Source organism: Mytilus edulis, chromosome 5 (assembly GCF_963676685.1).
Source record: "Mytilus edulis chromosome 5, xbMytEdul2.2, whole genome shotgun sequence".
Classification (NCBI taxonomy): domain Eukaryota; kingdom Metazoa; phylum Mollusca; class Bivalvia; order Mytilida; family Mytilidae; genus Mytilus; species Mytilus edulis.
The window spans coordinates 39,211,128-39,229,298 of record NC_092348.1 but is presented as its reverse complement, the minus strand read 5'-3'; the positions used below and the strand labels follow the sequence as shown (position 1 = coordinate 39,229,298).

Sequence of the window (18,171 nt, the reverse complement as noted above, 5' to 3'; positions counted from 1 at the left end):
CGGTTTTTAAATAAATTAGACCATGTGTTTTCCCGTTTAAATGGTTTACACTAGTATTTTCATGGGACCCTTTATAGCTTGCTGTTCGGTGTGATCCAAGGCTCCGTGTTGAAGACCATACTTTAACCTATAAAGGTTTACTTTTAAAAATTTTGACTTAGATGAAGAGTTGGTATATGCATTCATGCCCAATCTTCTTATATTTATTCCCAGTACAGTGTATGAATAACCGAAAACAATGCAGTAAAATGAAACCAAACAATGCAAAAATGTTTCGAAAATACCAACTAAGTGATTTTTAATTCAGTCCTAACAAAATGTCATTTACGACCAAACCAGGAATGTTATTGTTGATGGCTGTAACAAAATCATTATTATTCACAATATATTAAAAGAGTCTGGACTGGAGGTTTAGTTAAGTTTAAACTTACTGTCAGCTATGAACGTCTAGCTTCTGGCAGCAAAACTCTTACTTAAGAAGGCCGAACGTTTTGATGAGTGTGTTGTATACAAGTTTTTCAAATACAGAAGGACGTGCAATGAGTGCCCTATTTGTGGTTAAATCCTCGTCCTTTGGTGAATATGTGTCTCATTTTGGCCACCATACCACAACTCTTTATTTCAACGTTCATTTTTAAATGAGAACGATATTAAATATAAATAAATGATGCATTTTATATTTTGACCATAAACAATAACTATTGATTCAATGTAACTATATTCTGATGATAAAATTTTAAATATGAAATATCATATGTCATTGATCCATTACGACTATATACATGATATATAAATGAACAGCGTGTAAAATAATAACAACGATGAATTATCAGTTTTCGTCGATTGACGCTTTAACTATTTATGAAAACTGTCGATTTATTATTTTCTAAATTAAATTCTGGGACGTGAACTTTTTTCCCGTATTAAAATAGAAAAGACATTGTCTGTAAATGTCTATTCTATATCAAAATTTAAATACTAAGAAAATAAAAAGAAAATCCATTCAAGATTTCAAGAACAGTTGATTTTTACCATTAATGAAAGTTGTGTAAATCTTTGCGTCGACACAAATTCCGATTTAAAAAAAATATATGAAACTCGTATCATGCAGCGTAATGTTAAGATACAATATATATGTCGAAAAACATGTCGTACCCTAGAATTGAACTAACACTACCAGTAAATGAATAACCAATGCAATAAAATTCATTATGAAACAAATTTATAACAATACTCATGACAATCTGAATCGAATGATTAGATCTAAAAAAAATTGCAAAAAGTCTGTAAACAAAGCCTTTATTTCTCACTATGAGCACTAAAATCTGATTATGATGTGGTAATTTTTATGTCGTTTTAGTATTTGAAATTTAGTCAGTACATTATTATTTTGAAATCTCAAATATCTGCGCAGTACAAATTAAGGTTAAATAAAAGAATAACATACATTCATAAATGCTGCATCAACAGGTTAGGCGTCTCCTGCTATGCATGTACCAACCAGCTAGCAAATATCCACTTAGTCAAAATGGCATTAGGACAAAATTAATAAGTTTATAAATTAGATGACATTTCTCTAATGATCCAAGATCGTGACAACAAGGCACATGTGAGTTGAGGCACAAGGCATCATAGAATATCGGTCAGACAACTTTCATAACATTATAGGCACAGTGTCAGAACCACACTTCCGTTGATGAAGTTCATATAATGTGAACATACACGAGTGTATCTTTTCAATTGACATATTATGTATTTGCCATATAGTAGGAGGTAATATTCCTATTGAGAATTTGAAAGTTGACAATAGAAAGTTAAAATCATCAGGTTTGTCCAGTTATAAGTTGGCCATCTCTGTATATAAAAAAAGATCAAGATCTGAGGCAGAGAGTATATTTTCGCTGATATCCTTAATATTTTTTTTTAACAGCAATATATGGACACTATCTTAAAAATACATTAAAAACATTGTGAGACGATTTCTTTTAGTTTTGAATTGAAAAGGCTATGTTAAATCTCAGCTTCACAAAATACAACGAGTTGTTCATTAGAGATGCCCACTAAGTACCAATTTTGAATGCTGGATGTCTTGATAAAAAATTTCCTCCTATAACTCAACAAATGTGTTGTCGATATTTAAGTCCAGCATTTTTATAATCATTGTATTCTTTATAAAGTGTAATTTTCATAACCTAAAACATGAAGCTGTTATCTTCGTTTCTCAATCTTTTTGTTACATCAGCTAACTTTGTCAGACAATATACATGATGTAGTCAATCTTAAGGTTGCACTTTGTAAATTCAGCTGTTTCTCAAACCACGCCTCTTTTTGGAAGATATTTAATACTCACAGATAATTTGATTTGTTTGATTTGTGGACATACTGGTTCCCAATTATGGTCTCTATGTTTCATCTCATAGATACATAACTTGTGACTGTTACCAGTATAAGAACATACTATTGCACTGAAAAAATGAATTTTGAATTAGGCAAGAAGTAACGGTAAGGATGGTACATAATTTTAGTATAAGTTTAAACTTTTACAATTTCAGGGCATATTAATGTTGAAAATATGCCGCACAGCCCTAATTTTTGTAAGTAATAGAAGTGCATATTATTTTCTATTTTAGGATATAATTTTTCGCTAGTAAAAGTGTCACAGTTTTAGCAACAAGGGAGTTCTTAGGCGAATTACATTGTCTATATTTACAGAAATGCAACCTTAAGTACATGTAGTAATGTAAGGATTGTAGTTAGCAGTTGATGGTTTGAATGTTTGAGAATCATCATTTATTGTATCAGTGCTTGAACCTGTTGAATTAATCTCTGAAGGCGATTTTTTAATTTAGCAAAAAGGAAGTAAAAACTTCAGAAAGCTGTTAAATAAAACATATATACAACCAAGCTTTATACATGTATTGATGTTTACAAAAAATGTAAAGGTAATGTTTCCAGGATAAAAACGGAGTTTTTTCGTTGTCTTTCGTTTGTTAATACAAAAGTTAAGAACGACCAATACTTGATATTTGATTTTTCTGAAATCTCCCTTTTTCTGAAAAATTAAGGAAAATATATATTAAAACAACCAGTTTAGTAATGGAGTCCTTTACATACCACATGTTGGTTTTTTTTTTACTAAAGAGCAATTTTGTTTGATTCTTATCTGCTGGAATAATACTGTATGTGTCATAAAGAAAGAATAAATCACGCACAACATCTGACTGTTTGAATGCGTCAAACCCCATGTACTTATTGTACTTCTTATTTTTTATGTGCCGCATAAAGCCTGACCAAACAGTTCAGAGAAACTGTAATAAATGTATCAGATAAAGTTTATTTCACTCACTTTTCACCTTAATTGCATCTATCGGTTTGTCGAAATTGTTCAATTGATTATCTTTGAAATTCGATATATTGAAATTTTGGTTAACAACCTCTTCATTGTGATACAAAGGTCACAAAGGTTTAAGTGGTCCTGAGTTTCAAAATAACAGTGGATAAACTTGACCTTGACCACAACATCAAAAGTAGATTCTAGACTTTAACGATGTTCCTGGGAGAATATCCTTAAGATCTCAAATCACCTTAAAACCCTCCAAACGTCAATGAAAAGAAAAACACGCGTTTAATAAATCAACATGATATGAAAATCATTATGGGAAAATCACTTTCCTATAATACCGGTATGTCAGATATTAAGACCACAACTACACGCCGAAAATTAATAAACAATAATAATTTGGCTGTAAAACATCTTGAGTCTAATAAAATTTTGATAGAAATAATACTTAATACCCAACAGTCTCTAAAATATATTTTAGTTTTAGTGGAACTATGAGTGAGAGAATTCAGCAGAGACTTATTATTTTACATGGTAAATATACTCTATTTGCTGTAAAGTTTGAGTTCACGTGTTAATTTCCTATCTAAGAAATTGTATGATAACTTTTCTTTGACTTTCCAATCGTTTATATAAATGATATATAAACAAGACAATTTGAAATGATTGCCAATAAGACAACTCTCCACAAGAGACCAAATGACACAGAAATTAACAACTGGTGCTGACATTGTTTTCATTAGTTTGCTATTTAATTGCCATAATCTCTTATATCTAGAGTTACTATTTTTTCCTATTTATTACAGATAGTCAACAAGAAAAGATGGTTTCTGTTCTACTAGACGCAGAGGAATCAACAATGGAGTTCGTTGATCTCGAATCAGAAATGGTAAACTTGTAAAAATATTATCCTTCATCATTAGTGTTTATATTGAACAAGTAAAAAAATGACCATAGCGATGTTCCAATAATAAAGTTAAATAGAGTAAATGGATACAAATGATGGACATTTTTCTCTTTTGGTCAAATTAGTCATAAACAATACCGTTATAATGAATGAGAAAATTGAAATAATATGTTTCCTTTCTTATTATTGAGATGTCAATAACCCTGGTGACATCGACTTAATAATATTTCTCTTATCATCTAGAAAGTAATCTATAGAAGCACTATATGAACATGATGAACACTCGGTTCAATATCTTTGTAATTTATATTTTGTTAGTTGTTTACGAAGAGCCCATGTTTATACTTCTATATAAGTCAAGCTCATAATTATAAGCCAGTTAGCTATAGAAAATGCTGGTATAAAATCAGGAATATGACAGTTTGTTTGACGTGTTTGAGCTCTGGATTTTGCCATTTGATAAGGGACTTTCCGCTTTGAATTTTTATCAGAGTTCCGTAATATTGTGATTTTATTATTTTATACAGAATCACAAAACTAAAACAGAACAGTTGCAAAAAAAAAAAAAACTTAAAAAAAAACTTAAAACGACCGTACAGTACAATATAATACATAGTTATTATATAAAACTGATGAACACGAACCAACTATAAAAATTGTTTATCTAAGGAGATCCGAATAGGGAAGCATCCTTTATGAATTCTATCTTATATATTGAGATACAAGTTTTCAAAAAGCGAAGCCAAATTATTGTGTAGAAATGCCTATTATCTAATGAAAACAACGTGATTGAAATAACACATAAACACTTAACATATTTTCTCGCTGCATTGAAGACCCATTGGTGGACTGTTATCTGCTCTTTGGTCGGGTTGTTGTCTCTTTGACATATTCCCCATTTCCATTGTCAATTTTATCATTAAAAGTATCAATCAAAATATGTGTATACTGCACTCGTTCTTTTTGAGCTGTCAAAATGAGTTGACTGTATATTTCTATGTCATATACAGTCACTGACCTGATATCACTTTTCCTCATGAATATTTAAATAAAAGTTGCCGCAATGATATTTAATTATTCATACAACATCTTCAACCTGTTCTTGTTTCCAATACATACAACGATGCGTGGAACGACTCAACCTTGTTTCTTTTGTAATTATTGGAAAAACATTGCAACCTATAAATCATTATGTTTTATCCTATGGTTGATATTTTAGTCCATACTCAAACGATATCGTTCACCATCGAATGTGAGTTTCAACAGGTAAATGTACATTTCATTGTGTTGTATATTTCTCTGCGACCATGATATGAGGCCTCTTTAAATATGTTAAAGGGGATTTCCCCCAAACATTGAAATCAAATAAATAACCTTGACGCATTAAACAACAATTGAAAATGTTTTTTTAGATTGCAGTATAAAGACAATAAAAGTTCATTGACTTGGCATATCAACGATATAAGGATTCGGCCCGAACCGGGGAAATAGCTCGTCACAGCCTCGCATTTCCCCGTTTCTAAGCCTCATCCTTATATCGTTGATATGTCAAGTCAATGAACTATTATTGCCTATATATAATATATCATGTACTGTAGTACGCTGCTAGATTAAAACTGACGAGGAAAGGTAACACACGGCCAGCGAAAGCTCTTTTTTTAGAGCCCAGGTGGTCGTGTGGTCTAGCGGGACGGCTGCAGTGCAGCCGATTTGGTGTCCCGATATCACAGTAGCATGTGTTCGAATCCCGGCGAGGGAAGAACCAAAAATTTTCGAAAGCAAATTTACAGATCTAACATTGTTGGGTTGATGTTTAGACGAGTTGTATATATATATAAGTACGTCTGAGTCAGTGACAACTCTACAACAGATGTATCCATCAGATCGCCAGCAATGATGGTGATACATAGCTGTGTACATAATGTATATACAACTCGTCTAAACATCAACCCAACAATGTTAGATCTGTAAATTTGCTTTTGCAAATTTTGGTTCTTCCCTCGCCGGGATTCGAACCCATGCTACTGTGATATCGTGACACCAAATCGCCTGCACTGCAGCCGTCCCGCTAGCCCACACGACTACCTGGGTTATATATATAAGTCACATTAAAGGAAAAACCATTGTAGTTTAAACAATTAGAATATAATTTAGTGGCCATCTGTCAAAAAGACATTCCATAATGACCAATATACTCGTGATGGCATCCGTAACATTTTCAAAGAGATTAGCCGGTTCAATACCTACATTGTAAGCAGCAAATCAAGAGAGGACATGCAAGCTATATAATATCGTATTCACTGGGAGACAAATATTCCAAATGCCGGCTGTGCAGGAATGTTGCTACATGGACATAGAAAGTTGAGAGATGAGAGGCTGAAATCATCTGTTTAATTGAAAAGTTGTTTTCCACCGACCCTTATGCATTGTCTATATCTAAGGCAAAAAATGATTCAGACTTAACTGTATCTTGTGTATTCTTTATTTCATTTCGTAGGGAAAAGATAGGTTCAACAGGGTCAACAGACTTTTTATTCTGAATGTTTTAGTTGCAGGACATCATCTATATTGTGGAATGTGAAATTAAAAGATAAACATAAACTAGCTTTTGATTTTAACAATTCATCCTTCATGTAAGAAGCTCCCATATATATAACCGCAGCTTTAACAATAAATTATGAGATACACAACTCTTATAAAAGTAGATTTACATTAACTTGGAAATGAAGTAATGCAAACTAGAGATAATGTTCACTAATTTGTTGCACTATCAGCAACATTGAAATGTTGATAAACTAACAAAAATACATTTTTTTATTTAACCATCACGCAACGCAACATTAAATTTAGCTTGAAATCGCCCCCTTCATTTTTATGAGAATCAATAATTAGAAAGTTATTTCGTAACTTTAACATATTACAATTTATAAATATCTTGGCGACTATGTTTTTATGTCAAGGAAACATGAAATCGACGAATTGAAATACATTTTAATTACTTTTCCTCATAAAACAATCATGAATAAAGACTTTTTATTCAGATCACGGAGGAAATCTTCAACTTTGATATCATGAAATACGGTTTAATTAGTTATGCTCAACTTATTAGAAACCTCTACTGGCAGATTTATTCCTTTACAATATTGCGTTTACTTATAGGCATATACGCATATTGATGGATATTTATTTTATCATCGTTAAAGGCCGTAAGGTGACCTAATGTTACTTCTTACATACCTGCTCTTTTTCGAATAGCTTCATTGGCAATCATTCAATATCCATTTAGTTTTATAAAAAAAAAATTGTATTATACATATTTGTACAATAATAATTCATTTTATACTTTATATTTGTTCTTAAATGTGTTAACTGCTAGGCAAGGTTTACTTTATCACAATAATGTCTGCTGTGCACTTATTTTTGACATTATTACCTATTATGTCTGTTTGTTTTGTTCATGTAGTGTAGTCAATAATGAAATCAATGCGACTGTCATACAAGTGAGTGGTTTAGCTATGCTTAAATATGTTTATTTCATTATTTCCTACATAAGAAAATGACATTATCAAGTCAGGAATATGACAGTTGTTATCCATTCGTTTGATGGGATTGACTGTTGACTTTACAATTAAATTATGGACTTACCGTTTTAAATTTGGCATTTTTGTTATTTTACTTTTAAATAGTTAGAATTTGAAAATGTTCGTTTCGAGCATATCCTAGCAGTTTGTATAAAAGACTAACGCATCATAAATGTTGTTACAAGATCTATAAACACTTTTTTTGATTTTTGTTAAATCATGATTAAATGCAATTATAAATAATATTTGACTTTTTGACATTGGTCTCTTTTTTTCAGGGGGGGGGGGGGGATAAAGCAACGTACAATGCTTTAAGAAAATGATAATTAAAAAAACGTGTGAAAAATCAAATTATATGTATAGTTTGGCCAGCAAAGGCTCAACATGATTTTAATTATCCACCTCTTGTAATGACATGCGTTCCATGTTCATTTGTGGATTATATAAATATATATATACAAACTTAAAGTATGCCAATGAAACAATTTCCTCTCCACCTAAGCGCGTCAATGAGATAAACTGCAAATGATGTAGAATAGAACATATTTCTTTTATATGTTATGTTTTTATTGACTGTTGTTTGCCTGTTTTGCGTTTTACAACTTTATAATAATGGTATGTCAGTTCATTTTAGACTGATTAATTTGGTTTACTCGCTTGGTTTACTCGCCTCTCTTTAGGAATACTATTTTTCATTCACTTGATTTATAGTCTTGTAAGAAAGATTCTTTGTCATTTTTGGGTATTTGTTTACCATTGGTTTTTTTCAGCACGAACACGTGGAAGGAGAATTTGATTGTTATGTAGTGGTTTTCTCCATCGATGATAGAAATACATTTGACAGAGGTGTTGATATTTTATACAATCTTCGTCACGAAAAACACATTGGCTCTGCTATGATTTTAGTTGGGAATAAAAGTGACCTTGTAAGAACTAGAATAATACAACCAGAAGGTAAGTATTTACTCCGTGAATAAAATACCATTGATAATGATCTTTGCTTATGAATGATAAAGAAAACTAATTTTACTATGAAGTTTCTATCACCTGTTTTTAATTTACAGTCATACTTTCATACCACATGACATGTCTCAAAGGTCATGTGGAATAAAGCTCGAAAGATGTTGTTACGTCACGGGAATCAGAGCTTGAACGACATGTTGTCAAACCAAGTAAAATGGAGCGGGAATGAATTGTCATATCATGTTACATGCAGCTCTTAATTGTTATGTTAAACCACGCGAAATGGAGCTCCAAAGAAGTTTTGTTAAACCACGTGAAATGGAGCTAAAAAGATTTTCTGTCAAACCACGTGACATCAGGCGTGAATAATGTTCTGTTAAACCACGTTTAGTGGAGCTCGACATATGTTTTGTCAAATAACGTGAAATGACGACAGATGTGATGAAAAAAAACTTGAAATGGACATCAAAGATTAGAATAAGCTATTTTTTTTTATCAATTTAACAAATTAATTAACACTTTCTGTAAATACGTTATATAGCTGATCGTTACAAATATGTTGGTTGTGGCATGTAAACAAACCTCTTTTCCCGGATACGTTTTTCTTGCTTTTATCCTTTAATATCTGACCTTGCGGAGATTCAATTTCGCCATTGTGTCATGTTCAGTTTCAATTAATTTAGGTAAAGGCACAAAAGAGGGACGAAAGTTACCAGAGTGATAGTCATACACAAGAAATACACATGCGCAACAATTAATTTTCGCATAATTATTTCACATGTTGTACTCGGTAATATAAATCCATCACGTAAATGTTATAGCTGGTTTACATTGGATTAGTACCCTTATACATGGATCCTGAGAAAGTTAGGAGTAAATAAACTCATCATAGATGCCAGGATTAAATTTTTATATTTACGCCAGACGCGCCTTTCGTCTACAAAAACTCATTGACGCTCAAATTAAAAAATGTTTAAAAGGCCAATTAAGTACGAAGTTGAAGAGCATTGAAGACAAAAAATTCCTAAATAAAGGCAACAGTAGTATACCGCTGTTCAAACTCATTAATCCATGGACAAAAACAAAATCGGGGTAACAAACTAAAACTGAGGGAAACGCATTAAATATAAGAGGAGAACAACGACACTACACTGCAATGTAACACACACAGAAACGGACCAAGCATCAGACAAAATCCCACGAGAAAAACAAATATAACATCAAAACCAAAAAACATGAATTTGGGATAGACAAGTACCGTGACACTTATTATCGCAATGTGAATTTACACTCAAAATTAAGAGAAAACAAACGACGCAACGTTAAAATGTAAGACATACAGAAACGAACTATAATATAACAATGGCCATATTCCTGACTCGGTACAGGACATTTGTAAAGAAAAAAATGGCGGGTTGAACCTGGTTTTGTGGCATGCCAAACCTCCCTTTTTATAGCCATGTGAAATATAACATTAAAAGGACAACTCAACACCACAGGACTACAATATAAATAAATTGGAGAATACAGTTGACAAAGAAACACAAGAACAACAGCCAACAAAAGGCAACAAATTAAAAATTTTAATATGTCAGAAGTGCCTAACATTTTTGCCAAATACAGCTTAGGTAATCTATTCCTGAAGTAGAAAAGACTTATTATTCATTATTTGAATAAATGACGCCAATCATCATTAAAGTACTGATTTTCAACCTTACTTTTAATACAAATATATAATATCAAAAAGAAATTGATTTTCAACCTTACTTTTAATACAAATATATAACATGTATAATGTTTCAAAAAGAAATTGAAAAAAGATCTGATATATATATATGTTTCAAGCAGTTCACAATGTAAAAGACACCGAAGTATTAATGACCTCATCGACACCATACACAATTGAATATTGTATTTCAAACATTAGATCTTTTCTACTCATGCAGATTTTAGACGATGTTATTACTATCTGATGTGATATGCTGATTTTTCTAGTTCTTACTCGATTTATCCCTTTCCTGGCCTGTTGATTATTTTAATAAATCAACGTATGGTTTGTTTGATCTCAGTTCTTTATTAGTCTCAATTCGGTTATGACGTCAAATTGTCTTGCTTTCCCTCTGAAATTCCTATTGTGACGTTAAGTAAAAACCAACCGTGCCTGATGATGTCGCAAGGAACACATCTTTTATGCAGGTCTTTCAAAAAGATGGATTTGAAAAGATTGTCTGTATCTTGTCTAAGAATCATTAAAGGAACAGATTCCACTACCAAATATCGCGCAAAACGATATGTTTTCCACTCTCGACAGCTAAATGTTAAATATTAAGAACGCTCGGCGAGACTCGTGTTTTAAATTTGAAAATTAAACTATGTCGAGTGGATAAATATCGTATCACACTCGATGAGTGGTATAATCTATATTTATTATATAACCACAATTATACATACATAATAATACATATGAAAATAAGAAGATGTTGTATGATTGTCAATGTAACAATAAGCTTATATGTCTTTGATTGAATCTTGAATTCCGTTAAACGTTAAGTGCATGCAATCAATGCTTTTTTCATTTCATGCCTTTGAAAACTTCCAAAGATAGCTGCGAATTTGAATTTATGCATAATCCTGGCATTTTAAAAACAGTACAATAATTATGATTCACCTGGTTGGTTGTAAAAGAATAGGCTTAGCAGGAATAAGATCGTTTCTTATTATGGGAGGTAATAAACATATATTCTACTGTTTAATTACGACATTTTTTAATTAAAGTGCCCGAGGGATTAAGATATCCAATACCAAGGTTGAAATGTACTGCTATAAAGCATTGTAATACTTATTTCTACTGAATACTAGTACATGGAATAGTGATATTGACATATACTTAATTCTATGTAAAATATAAATTATTTATTATATTTGTAGAGGCAAAACCTGTTGCTGTACAGTACGATTGTAAATTTATAGAAACTTCAACAGTGCTCAATATGAACGTCGACGAACTTTTGGTTGGAATATTGAAACAGATTAGATTAAAGCATAAACAAGAAGGAAGGGAACGGTTATGTGGAACAGATGTCAGTTGTATTAACAAAAGTAAAACATTGCTGACCAAACTTTTTGGAAAAAACGCATTATCAAAATCATGTGACAATTTGTATGTTTTGTAAAGCTTTTTTGGAAGCGAAAACTTATCTGAAAGGTAATATCATTCAATGCGTTAACATATTGATTGCCTAAGATCGTATTTTGTTAACATGGGGACTATTATATGTTTGAAATGTCATTGTAAAATTCAATGGTTTTTTGTTTTTGAAAAAGAATTATAATAAAAAAAAATTCATATGGTGTTGTTGTTATTTAGTATAACCCGCTTTTTTAAGTTACCATGAACATGCATTTTGATGGGAATCTGGAAACTTATAAACCCTGGAATATCGTTTCAACTGGAAGATATATACTCCATATGCAGGCGCTGCTGGAATTTTGCTACATAAAAAATGAAAAGTTCATAATTCGAATATGAAGGTGAAGATTGAGGAAGACTTAACAGTATATGTTGTATCCTTTATCTCAAGTTCGGTGGGTAAGATGCATTCAACAAAGTCACGAAACAACATCTATATAATTAAAGCGGGTAGTAAGTAAACTACTGATTTCTGTTTCTGTCTTTCTAAATAATCTGCATAAGAAACGTCGGTATGAATTCATTCAGTCTCGTATGGATAAATGAAACTAATCGAAAAGAAGAGGTGCACAGAATTAATTGGTTCCAATCGGAATTCCACTTGTATGTTGAAAAACACGTCCTCAAAAACTAACAAATATATAAATCAAGTATTTTGCTAATGTAGTTTCAGAGAGTTGCTTGTTTGAATCAGAGTAATTTGTTTTTACAAAGTGAAATCTATTCCTCTCTAAAACAAGACTCTTATTTTTACGTTGACTCAATAAGAAGCACTGACACATGGCCATTTACGTGAAGAAAAGTCGATTACTTTGATGCTATTTCAAGATGAAAGAGTTTACAATTGTATGTTGTCTTAAGGTGGTACCCAACACTTTCACTAAAATTAATTTGGCTCGTTTAATTTTCATAAAATTTTGTCAAAGTATTTACTTTGACACTTTAACAAAAACATAAAAATTTTAAAATTTTTTAACCAACCGTTTTGTCAGAAAAATTACACTGGTTATATAGCAATTTGACAACCACAAATTTTAATCATTGAGAAGCTTAATATTCCTTTTACAACACAACGTAATTAAAACGTTTAGCTGACTTTACAGAGTTATCTCCCTGTAGTGTTAGGTACCACCTTAACAATCTTTCGGATTTAGTATTTAGAAGGAGGTTTCGTGGAGCACTTGGAAGACCAAACTGCATAATAAGATAAATAAGGACACTTACGTAGTTTAGGTGTCACATGAAGCGGAGGAAGATCCAGTGTCTTTTCTTTAGTTGAAACTCAAAAGGAAAAAGACCTAGCAATATAAAAATATTTGTAAGTGTCCATATCACTTATGTAGTTGAGGTATCAAATACAGTGAAGGAAGATCCATTTCTTTATCTTGGTTGAAATTTCGAAGGAGCGCAGTACATATCTATGATTTTCCTAGATTTGCTCCTCCGTTAGTGTCGTAGGGTATATGTTGGGTTTCTTTTTGAATTGGCATTATCTACTAGTTTTATTAAAGCAGCTAATGCAATGTGATTTACACAAAATCGCGATGTTGTTTGAGGCGTTATTTTCGGAGTCAACAACAGCGTATAAGAAGTGATACATACCACGACATTTAAAGCCAGTAATATTATGACGTCGTGATTTCTTTCGCATATGTTAACGATATATACTACTTTCGTTTGATTATAAATGTTATTACAATTTCAAATCTACACTGTGCAGTTAATCTTATTTTATTTGCCTTTTAATAAACCTGTTTTTCACATGAAGAAATTGAAGGGCCAGTATGGAAATTTCGGAGAAAAAAATTAGTTACAATATTTTACCTCTATATTCAAACAGTACGTCTAATCCCAAAGCACTATTAAAATAGGATAAACAAAAGTAGGCCACGTGTTTATTTTTATATTCAGATAAGATGGTTATTCGATTATAAAGATATTTTCAAAATTTTTGACCTTATCATGATTATGTCTGAAATGATGACATAAACTAAAAAATGTACTTTAATTTATATATTCAATTATTTTAAATCGCGACTGAAGCAGTATAAGTAAATGACATGATTGAATTTCTTTGTAGTTTACAAGATGGATATTGGGAACAAAAATGTGAAGTGGCAATTTGTTTAGAATTATCTGATATGGCGATTAAATATAATTATGTTTTTGATATTCAATATTAATCTTAAGTCTTTCTGTAAATTAAAAAACAAATGTAATCAATATAAGGCTTTAAGTGAAAGGCAAAAGATACCAAAAGGAACATACAAACTCACGAGTCGAAAAAGATGACAACGCCAGGGTTAAAAAGAAGAAGACCAACAGACACACTATCAAAGTACACAAAACACAAAATAGAAAACTCCAGACGGAGCAGCACGAACCTCACCAACCAGGGTTGATCTCAGGTGCTTCGGAAGGGTAAGCAGAGCCTTATCTAAATGCAAATGGTTCATTTCTATATGCAACATGTGCAAGTCAGGATATGAGGCAGACCTAACTGTATATGTTGTAATAACATGTTTTATGTCTAAAATGTCAATATAATATAGAAATATTTTTTATGGCATTTTGTATGTTTAACCGTCAGGCAATGCATACATATTGTTGAATATATTCTTTTAAAAAAATGTATGCATCAATTTTATGTGGTACATGTTAATGACACATGTCAGTAATGCAGTATTCATATTGTGGTGAAAATAAGCTAAACGTAATACAATTGGTATGATTCATATATTTGTTAAAGATTTTCGTGAATTTTTAAAAGTTTTTCCAGAAATATGCAAAAGATTAAATATCCTTTCTTTACATATGGGAGTACATTGATGGGGGCGAGTTCATTTGATATAATAATACCTCGGTTATTTATATGATGTCAAACAATATAACGTGATTACGATTTTATCATTTAACAATGTTTAAGTTGATACATTTTTATTTAAACATCTCATTTGGGATTTATCATTAAAACTTTTCTACCATTTTATTGTCAATAAACATTTTACTGAACATCGCATTTTATTATTGAATTTTGCATTTTATAAGATGTGATTTTTAATATGAAAATTGAATGAGATAATGCGGATGAAAGTTTATGGGAGGAAAAAAAATAAATTATATTGCTTCATTTCAACAACATGTTTGCTTAATTGTAATAAATACAAATGCATTGCTTTCTTATTAACAAAACATTCTAAGCATCTGTCCTATCTTAACAACAAATATTGTGTGTTGCCCGTTGATAATGTCCCAAATAAAGTAATTTTGTGTGTGTAACCCACCCTATATAAATTGTTTGTAACCGGAATAAGGGGTTTGACAAGTGTCTTTGAAACTCAACAACAAATAGCTTCATTATAGAGAGGAAATTCTGTGTCTGTTCAAATTTCAAACGATGATGAAGTTATTGATACTCCCTATCTTTATTGAATTCCAAAATCACATATTAAGTGTCTAACAACGTCATATTGCTGAGTCTTCTATGTTATTGTTGGTATAACCCTTTCTAAATTACTCATAGCGATTTTATAATCAGACTTCAGATTTATTGTGAAACTATGTACTCCAGGGGGGGTGGGGAGGGGGAGGGCTGTCATTCAGATGTTATTACTGCAAATTTACAAAAATCTTTTGGAGAACTTACAGACTAAGTATCTTTTTTTCTTGCAAATATTCCTTATCCCAAGCTCAAATGCATATCAAAATGATTAGTTCTGCTTTGTTTCGGAAAAAATGCAGGCGTAGTTACAATCTTGTTTTTGGTAGGAATAATTATTACTATTAAAGAGAAAAAAATGCAAAAACCCAAAACTGATTCTAACAAAAAGTTCTCTGAAAATGACATCATGACGATGCTTGATTTCTTAATTGACAACATATCACGCTCCAAGTACAATTTTGTCAAAAAACACAAAGCAAGGCCATGTGAACCAGTTTTGCCTTTTCCTAATGATTTGTATCTTTATTTGTGCGAGGCAGACTTCATACAGCACCTAGAAATGATGATTGAAAAGAAGCTAAAACTATCCATTAGCTTCTTGTTCCGCAAAATATATACAATTAAGCCTGTTTAATTTTTTTTTACAACTTATATTTCTCAGTAGTAGTTGCCTTTTTCTCAGAACCACCGAATGGATCGTTAATATATTAATCAATTCTCTTCATGCGTGTATGTTAATATAATGTGATCTTCATTTGTATAGATGTACTCTAAACATCAAAACTCCCCATACAGCATGAAAACGAAGAAGAAGAGAAGGAGGAAGATGACTGACTGAAACCAACGCTACGGAAGGTCTCTTCTCTACCATGGTCAATTTGGGGAACGATAAGGTTAGACTTTTGTATCCCAACTCATAAAACATTTCATTTGTTGCAGTTGCATTGGTAACGTTATAGCTACAACTGGGACGAAACCTTTTCTAATAGACTATTAATCCTTGAGGATGTCAGCATCAACGGTCCACATATTCTAGGCATTGAAATAAGGAGATTGTGAATTCAACATTTGATTTTGTAAAATTTGGAAATCATTTTAAGGAAATTAATTAAGGAATTTATCTCCCTTATGCAATGCTATAGTTCTGTTGTCAAATTAAGCTATACTTAATATCCTTTTAGTCAGCCCTTCAACGTCAGTATCAAATTGAATTTTCAAATATTTCGGTTCAAGTATCACCGGTTGAATTGATCTCATTAATGTTACTATCTACCGATTTTGCAAGTGTGTCAAATGACCTGATCATGCTTCGTTTAGAGGTCATACGATTTCCCCAGTTTCGTATATCTTTATATTTATACCAAAACGGATGTGCGAACATTTGTTGTTATTTATAACAGCGACAATTTCAACCACCCTCTCACCCCAAAATTATAAATCAATATGATAGAACTATAAAGATTCAGTACTATCCTTTGAATTAATCTTGAAAATGTTTAATGGCATCAAATGTATAATAAAAATATAAATGTCACAGGCAAGTCGTACCTGTTTAATGAATTAAGTTTGAACCGTTTCCTAATTACTTTCATTCTCTTTTGAGCATTTACTTATTTATTTGGTCAAGTTTGATTTGTATGTACCAATTACAGCCTATATACCGTATAGTTATGTATCCGTAGTCTTAATGAAACAAAATGTGAAATTCTATACAGATTTGAATACATGTTATTCAACCCTACACAATGTTATTTTTAGAACTGTCATATTAAAGGCTTAATATTAAACAAAACCGTCACGATTTAATCAGTCCATATATCACCTTTGCTTACTAATTTGTCGCGTCTGGCGTATTTACAAAATTTAGTTCTAGTATCTGTGATGAGTTTATTTGCAACATACACTTTTTATAAAGATAATTATGACAGGAATAGGCTGAAAACATGTAGAAATAGGTTAAAAAGGGAGAGAGAAATACGCTGCAAAAAAGAAAAGTAATAAAACGTGATTTGAACATATTAAAACAAACCGTTAATAACTTGATGTAGGTTGGGAAATAGTTCAACAACCTCATAATGTATTGCGTTTATTTAGATAAAGTAAAACGATTATGAATTGAATCAAAAAGAGATAACGTAATAGAAATAGTTATGCATTTTAGTTCTTCATTTTCCGTTTAAATGCATGGAAAAGGAGTGAACATTAAGAAAAAAAGGCACTTTTGATTAACCGGTACAAATAATGGATAGGAAAAACTGTAAAGATTAAATATGTATAAACAATAAACAGTTATAAAATTATTTTGAATGAGGTTAACAAATACAATAACTGTCTTCGACTGTGCTTGTCTGTGTATGTGTGTGTCATTTCCTGTGTCCATCACATATCGTTTCTGTTCTTATAGAAAGGTATAGGTCCGGTAAGGGCCGGTTTTGGTCTCAAATTTAAAATTCATCTGACGAAAGATTTTAAACACATTTTAAACATTTCAGTGTCTGTTTCAATTGATTTAATTATTTTTTGTGAAAGATTTTAACTGATACACTCATTAAAAATGCTCCGATTCTAGCTTGAATGTGATAAATCTATCAAATATGCCAAAAACTGTCACTTTTCAGATGGCTTTTGTCAAAAATGAAAGTGGCCGCATCCTTGTTCATCCTCGACCTTAATATATGTTATGAATTATCATAACACAACTTACAATGTACATTTCAATATCAAGAATGAACACGAATGCGGCCACTT

The 18,171-nt window shown here is 31.4% G+C and overlaps 1 protein-coding gene across 2 annotated transcripts in view; it reads left to right on the top strand.

Annotated features, from left to right (window-relative positions):
- The window catches only part of LOC139523638 (GTP-binding protein GEM-like), a 67,688-nt gene extending 55,588 nt beyond the window's left edge, over positions 1-12,100 (top strand). For both annotated transcript variants that reach the window (XM_071317801.1, XM_071317800.1), the window contains exons 2-4: positions 4,147-4,229; positions 8,599-8,782; positions 11,720-12,100. In XM_071317801.1, the coding sequence (XP_071173902.1) occupies positions 4,147-4,229; positions 8,599-8,782; positions 11,720-11,964 (512 nt within the window). In that variant the 3' untranslated portion in view covers positions 11,965-12,100. The remainder of the gene's footprint in view (positions 1-4,146; positions 4,230-8,598; positions 8,783-11,719) is intronic.
- The last annotated feature ends 6,071 nt before the right edge of the window (positions 12,101-18,171 follow it).